At 40.6% G+C, this 7,500-nt stretch overlaps 1 protein-coding gene across 1 annotated transcript; it reads left to right on the forward strand.

Annotated features, from left to right (window-relative positions):
* Positions 1 to 452: 452 nt before the first annotated feature.
* LOC143283526 (uncharacterized) lies at positions 453 to 1,598 on the forward strand. The gene has a single exon (XM_076589770.1). The coding sequence runs from the start codon at positions 453 to 455 to the stop codon at positions 1,596 to 1,598; it is 1,146 nt and encodes a 381-aa protein (XP_076445885.1).
* The last annotated feature ends 5,902 nt before the right edge of the window (positions 1,599 to 7,500 follow it).

Here is a 7,500-nt window from a genome sequence, read left to right on the forward strand (position 1 = left end):
CACCTTACAGTTTTGCTGCTTCTGGTAGAATATTTGCATCAAGGCAATTTCCAAACTTAACAGAAACAGTCTCAGATAGAAATATAATGCTATTAATAAATGTGTCAGTATGTCAGGTGAAAGTCCTAAATGTTGTGCAAAATAAGAAAAGAAAACGCAACTGTAACATGACTTCGGAAATAGGTTTAGTTTATACGAATATCTTAGTATAATGTCATTATCTATTTTGCAATAAGTAATCGATGAATCGGCAATAAATCAACAACAGTAACAGCACCAATAACAACCACAGCACCACCACCACCAACAGCAACAACGGCAATAAAACAAGTAACAACAGCAGCAACAACAACAAGGCTGTTGTAGTATTGATCTTGTCTTTCTCCTTTTCCATTTCAGAAACTTCTTAAAAATTTTGATGAGTATCTCTTTTCAAAAAAATTGACAAAGTCATGACGTGGACAACCGAATACATGAACATTGACAGTTCTTCGTACGCCGTTCTCTCAGAGTCTCTGAACGAAACTGAGCGAGATCAGATGCCCAGGTCTTTGTGTCTGGTGGTGAACCTCTCCGCTTTCCAGTTTCACGATGAAAGCAAAGACGTGATGAGCGCCCAAGTGAGCAGCGTCGTCAACAACGTGATCCATGCCGTCCTCTTCCCTGCCCTCTTCTTCATCGGCTTTCCCAGCAACATGGTCAACATGGTGGTGTTCTTCAGGCACGGCCTGAAGCAACGGATCAACCTGTGTCTCTTCTGTCTGTCTGCCATGGATCTGATCTTTGTCACTCTGGCTTTCTTGATGTTCGTTGAGAAAATGGGCGACGAAGATTTCACCACATCTTACAGAGATTCTGGACGTATAACAAAGACTTTTGTCAACAATCACGTCTTGGGGTTGTACACTGGTGCCATTTTTGCTTCCAACTTTATCTCTTCCGTCATCGCTGGGGAGAGATGTCTCTGTGTGGTATGGCCTTTACGATCTAGCGCTGTGCTGAAGACGAAAACTATAGGCATGGTTATACTGGTGGGCAGTCTTTTTCTCTTTGGGGGGCGCTTTCTGGCGGAGATGAAATACCACATAGTGTGTGTGGTGGACGTGGCCACAGGGTCGGCGTCTAACTTGGTCACCATGAGTGAGTTCTACAGGAACAACCAGAACCTGATCAACGCTCTGGACGGAACGGTCTACGGTCTGGGTCTGCCCGTTGCATTCTGCATCTTCGTCATCATCACAACAGCCATCACTGCTGTCAATCTACGGAAGAGTTCAGAGTTCCAAGCTGAGTCCTCCTCCTCCTCTGCCACAACTCTGTCAGCCCGGAACGTGGCTGTGACCAGGATGCTCATCTACCTGTCCCTGCAGTACATTGTCTGCTGCCTGCCCAACGTGTTCTTCAGGCTGTCGCTGGTGGTCTTCCCGGAGCTCAGCCCCACGGGGAACTGGGCCAACCTCTACTTCTTCCTGATCGCTGTCATAGGGATGTGTGGAGTTGTCAACTCTTCCCTCAACGTCGTTGTGTATTATTTCTTTGGCTCCAAGTACCGTGAAACTGTGAAGGAGATGGTGTGTCGGTGTAGAAAATCAAAGTGAAGGCGTGTTGGTGTTCACTTTCCGTCACCATCACCACCATCCCTTGCGTTTGGACTGACGTGGAAACGCATGAATATGCGCGTGCACAAGCACTTATATATACATGCATATGTATGTAAAGTCCTACTGTATTTTCTGTTTGTATCTAATTTCCGATTCATATTTGTTCCTTTTTCGAACTAACCCCCCTCCCCCTCAATATTCTTTGTGACCTCGGCGCACTTGGTAATAAAGACATATTCCATTTTATTATGTTCTATTCTATTCTATTTTATATCATGAAAAAATCTGATACGATTTTTCTTAATTCAGGTCCCACTTTTTTTTTCTTTTTTCTTTTTTTAATGAACTAAAACAACAAAACTCAGGTATCTTAGTTTCGAAACAGCTATTTGACAATCCGGTGATGGGTGCTTAGACTGTGTACTGTTGGGAATATATATATGTAATATATATATATATATATATATATATATATATATATATATATGTTCTCAGCCCCCATCCGGAATGAATTTAGAGTGTGATATTCAGTAGTATGCTTTTAGTAGTATGCACCTGTAATTGTGTTTGTGTTATCTGCAGCTGAGTAAATTGCACATAAAGCTGATTAAATGTGAATCCAAATGAACAGTTATGATCAGTCTTTACGATGGTGGTTAAAGCATAATCATCCCTTTACTACATAAAAATATTCCTTTTAATTATGCAAACTGGATAGTTAATATTTTTTAAACATGGATCTGACCGAACACACTTGAAGCCGGAACTGAACTGCCTGCTGTGTTACTCTGCATAAGGGGTGTGTGCGTGTGTGTGTGTGTGTGTGTGTGTGTGTGTGCGTGCGCGTGTGTGTGTGTGTGTGCGTGCGCGCGTGTGTGTGTGTATGTGTGTGTGTGTGTGTGTGTGCGCGCGGACGTTAAAATACACGGGAGTGAGTGAATCATCAGGCTGGGGTAACTGGTTTCCTTCCTGAGAGTGTGCATTTTGTGTTAACACGGCTAGGGATAATGCATAAACTGTACATGAGCAATGAACTATAAAATAAAATAAAATAAAATAAAATAAAATAAAACAAGAGAGGCAAGGCCTTCAAGACTCACTTGTGATACACTTTTTTTTTTAATCTAACCGTTAAAATGTGTTCTTTATTTGTTATTATAAAGCTCCGGGTTAAAAGAAAGAAAAAAAAAGTCCTAACGGCAGATCCGAACCCCACGTGTTCGGGTGAGAAGAAACTGTCTTTCCTATTACACTACCGTGGCTCCTTAGCTGACGTTCAAAAATAAAACATTTTAAACATGCTTTTTTAAAGGGCGCTAAATCGATTGCGGTATTCGCAGTGAGAATGCTGTTTAAATCATATTATTCTGGTGTATCTTGGGCATTCAAAAAATCTTTAAGGGCAATTAAAAATTCTTTTTAAGTCCGCGGTAAAGGAGACGTGGCTATCGTCGCAATCACACTGCAACATTTAGGCGTTTTCTCTGGATCTAGATAGAGATGTACAAGTTTAGTTACACCCGGTTGACACGGTTGATTCAATTTCTCTTTTATGTTCATTCTAGTTTTATAGTTTTAAAGTTGATATGAAAATTGAGTATTTTGTTAAACTCATAACATGTAGAGCCAAGTACAAGTACTTCTAAACGTCGTATGAAGTGAAAAGGACTTTTTTTTTTTAGAAAAGTCAAGACTGGAAATTTTTACGTTTCGTCAATTCAAGGGTATTAACTCTCATGGTTTATTATTTTTAACTGTGAATTCAGACGGATTCTGTGGATATTTTTATGGCAGTTTGGGACTTAATCCAGTAAGTGATGAGGCGTTCACAAATCTTTCTCTGAATAAATATTTAACGGTCTCCTTCTCCAACTTTCCATCACATGTTATCGTGTATTGTCGATTGAATGTACAATAGGATTGAATGGGCAGGTCAACAACTTGAAACAAAATGGCGTCGTTCGCGTTCGCGAAGAATATGAGCACACGCTTTGAATATGTATAAATATGTGTACGCAATCGATTTTTGCCCATGACCTTCAGGACTCAGCCAATAGATCTATAAAGTCAACTCGTCGTATTGATTTTAGTATTTTCCGAAAAAGACCACTTGGACGATTGAACAAAGTGAAAGCCCTGTACACTGAGAGTAAAATACACAAGTTTTTATGCATTGAGTATAATTTCAAAATGTAATGTTTAAGATAAGAAACATCAGTTTAAAGCAAATTAAGCCCACTAGCATTAATTTCAGATTAATTTCCCTTTTTACTATCTGCACCAAAGACATGCAAAATAAATATAACTTCTATGCTTAGCAAAAGAAGTTCCTGTGTGAACAAAAAATGATTTAAAAAATGACTGCTCTTGTTGTTGTGTCAGAATATCAGATCAAAGTGCCAAGTTTAGAGAATAAAAAAAATATATATATATATATATATATATAACAGTAAATTCAGTTTGCATATAATTTGGCTTCTTTTAAAAAAAATTTGTCCCCAATCCCAGAGGTGCAATATTGTTTTAAAAAAGATAACTGGAAAGAACTTAAATTTTCCTATTTTTATGCCAAATTTGGTGTCAACTGACAACGTATTTGGAAAAAAAATGGCAATGTTAATGTTTACCACAGACACACACACACACACACACACACACACACACACACACACAACACCACACACACACACACACACACACACACACACACACACACACACACACACACACACACACACACACACACACACAACCGAACACCGGGTTAAAACATAGACTCACTATGTTTACACAAGTGAGTCAATAAAATAAGATAAATTGAAACAAAAACTGTGTACAATGTGTCCTCCTTCCATATATGATTAAAAATATATATAAAAAAAAACTGTACTTAACTTCTACTCCACAGGACCTCCTTACCATTAGACAGTGCTGAGTCAAATGAATTCTGAATGCTATTTCAACTTCAACTTCAAGCCAGTGTTAATTAAGCAGAACTGGTTTGAAGATGTGTATCTGTACTTCTTAACTGTTCTGTTACGCGGGTGAGCGTGAGTATGTATGGGTGGCACCGTGGCGGAATCGGTCAGGCGTTGGACTTGTGACCCAGTGTTCGCTAGGGATCAGAGTTCGAGGCCCCCCGTTTCAGCATGGTGCTGTGTCCTCGGAAAAAAAAAGAAGAAAAATCACTTTCCTCCGATTTTCATTGCTCACCCAGGTATGAATTATAACTGAAAACCCACCTGTTCAAAATGGCTTTTGGATGTGACTTCTTATTCTGCGTTCACCCGTATGTACACGAGTGGGCTTTTACGTGTATGACCGTTTTTACCCCGCCATGTAGGCAGCCATACTCCGTTTTCGGGGGTGTGCATGCTGGGTATGTTCTTGTTTCCATAACCTACCGAACGCTGACATCGATTACAGGATCTTTAACGTGCGTATTTGATCTTCTGCTTGCATATACACACGAAGGGGGTTCAGGCACTAGCAGGTCTGCACATATGTTGACCTGGGAGATCGTATAAATCTCCACCCTTTACCCACCAGGCACTGTCACCGTGATTCGTACCCGGGACCCTCAGATTGACAGTCCAACGCTTTAACCACTCGGCTATTGCGCCCGTCTTTTGGACGTGACGAAACATAGTTCTTTGTCTCCTCCCACCCTCTGCACTCTCCTTATGCCCCCCACCCCCACCCCACCCGCCCCCCACCCCCATCCCCCTTCGTTGCAGTATTCCTGTAGTGTGTGCGCTTGTGATTTGGTACTTGAGCGCGCGCGCGCGTATGTGTGTGTGTGTATGAGTGTGTGTGTTGTAGTTTTTTCCTGTGATTATTCCTATATCTGCAGTTTGTTATGTTGGTGGACACTGACCTTGTCTTCCACTTACATGTCTTCATGGCTCATGTGTTGTACAGTGCACTAATAATATATATGTATTGTTTTATGTGAGGCGCTTAAAGCCCATCTTTGGGGAGTTTGCGCCAAATAATTACAATTCATAAGTATTATTATTATTAACTTGAAAGTTAGAAGCAGCAGAAGGAGGAGATTCTTCTTCTTCTTTGTTCATGGGCTGTAACTCCCACGTTCACTCGTATGTACAGGAGTAGGCTTTTACGTGTATGACCGTTTTTAATCTGCCTTCTTCCATTTTGAACAGGTGGGTTTTTTAAGGCGCCAAGTTGTGCGAGGCCAACAGGACTGCTTCAACTGTTCAGAAGAGGCAGACCAGAAAGTCACGAGCAAACAAGCTCCCTGATAATGATATGCCTGTCTTTGTCTGCCCCAACTGTCAGCGAACATTTCGTGCCCAGATTGGACTATTCAGCCATCTGCGCATTCACAGATAGATTCATGAGCATCCCCCCACCCACCCACCCCACAACCACCACCCTCCCCCAGTTGGATGACAACGATGGTCATCATCGATCTCGATGGACACACACCACCACCATCAAAATGTTCTTATTTCCATAACCCACCCAACGCTGACATGGAGTACAGGATCTCTAACGTTGCGTATTTGATCTTCTGCTTTTAATGCAACCGTCGCAAAAAAATCAACCACTTTATCAGTTGGGAGGAAAGAACGCCAGAGAATATGATTTTTTTTTTCCCCCATCAGCCCAAGACAGTTTGGAATAACTGCGATTCAGTTCCACAAGTCCGTAACTGAAGAAGCTAGCTGCAGAACCAATGCCTGTTGTATCAACAAAGTAGTTTGAGATAAGTGGGGTTATCTATACCGCAAACGACACAAATCATCGCTGAAGCTCACGTTTTCTTCCTTCAGTTCCTGTTCTTGTTCTTACTACTTTCTTTGTGTTGTTGTTGTTGTTGTTTTTGTTTTAGTTTCTTGTTCACGTTCTTCCTGTTCGTGTTCTTGTTCTTATTTTTATTCCTTTTGTTCGTCCAATTCTTCTTGCTCTTGTTGTTTTGTTTTTCTTTTTCTTTTATCCCCCGGACTTTCTTGGGTCGACCACTGCTTTATTTTGTATATGAATTCATTATAACAATTCAGAGTAGATGGAAAAGAAAGGAGAAAAAAAAAACAAAGAAAAAAAACCAATAACATCGTCATCATAAGTCATTATACTTATATTGTTCTTTCTCTCTTTTTGTTATTGTTCTTGTTGTTTTAAATTCTTGTTCACCTTGTTCCTGTTCTTGTTATTAGTTTTATTCCTTTTTTGTTCATCCAGTTCTTCTTGTTCTTGTCTTCTTTCAAGGAGGAAGGTGGCAGAATGGTTAAGACGCTCAGCTGCCAATAGAGACAGAGCCTGTGAGGGTGTGGGTTTGAACCCTGCTCTCGCCTTTTCACCCAAGTTTGACTGGAAAATCAAACTGAGCGTCTAGTCTTTGGGATGACACGATAAACCGAGGTCCCGTGTGCAGCACGCACTTGGCGCACTGGAAAAAAAAATCACATGGCATCTCTAGCTCTCTCCCGCCATGTTCGCGTGTTTTGAATTAATGATGGAATGAATGTCTTCACTTTTCAAAGCTACTATTTCTTAAAATAAGTGTTTAATTTGTTTACGACGAACCTAAAAGCGCATTTCTGAACTCTGATTCAGATGATAAAGTGATTTATTGATTGATTGATTGATTAATTGATTGATTGATTGATTGATTGATTGATTGAAAGCGTTGTTCTCTAGCAAAATCATATAAAAAAGAAATCCACTCTTATAGGTACACAAATATACATGTATACACTCAAAGCCTGACAAGCGCATTGGGTTATGCTGCTGTCAGACATCTGCCTAGAAGATGTGGTGTAGCGTATATGGATTTGTCCGAACGCAGTGAGCCTCCTTGAAAAAGTTAACCCTTTCACCGCCAAGCTCGCATTTATGCACAGGAGTGGTAGAAGACCCATGTCACTGAAAG

This window comes from Babylonia areolata, chromosome 6 (genome assembly GCF_041734735.1).
Source record: "Babylonia areolata isolate BAREFJ2019XMU chromosome 6, ASM4173473v1, whole genome shotgun sequence".
Taxonomy (NCBI): Eukaryota; Metazoa; Mollusca; class Gastropoda; order Neogastropoda; family Buccinidae; genus Babylonia; species Babylonia areolata.

Bases quoted from the DNA above. Each gene is read 5' to 3' on its own strand.
- LOC143283526 (XM_076589770.1), top strand. From the start codon at position 453: ATGACGTGGACAACCGAATACATGAACATTGACAGTTCTTCGTACGCC.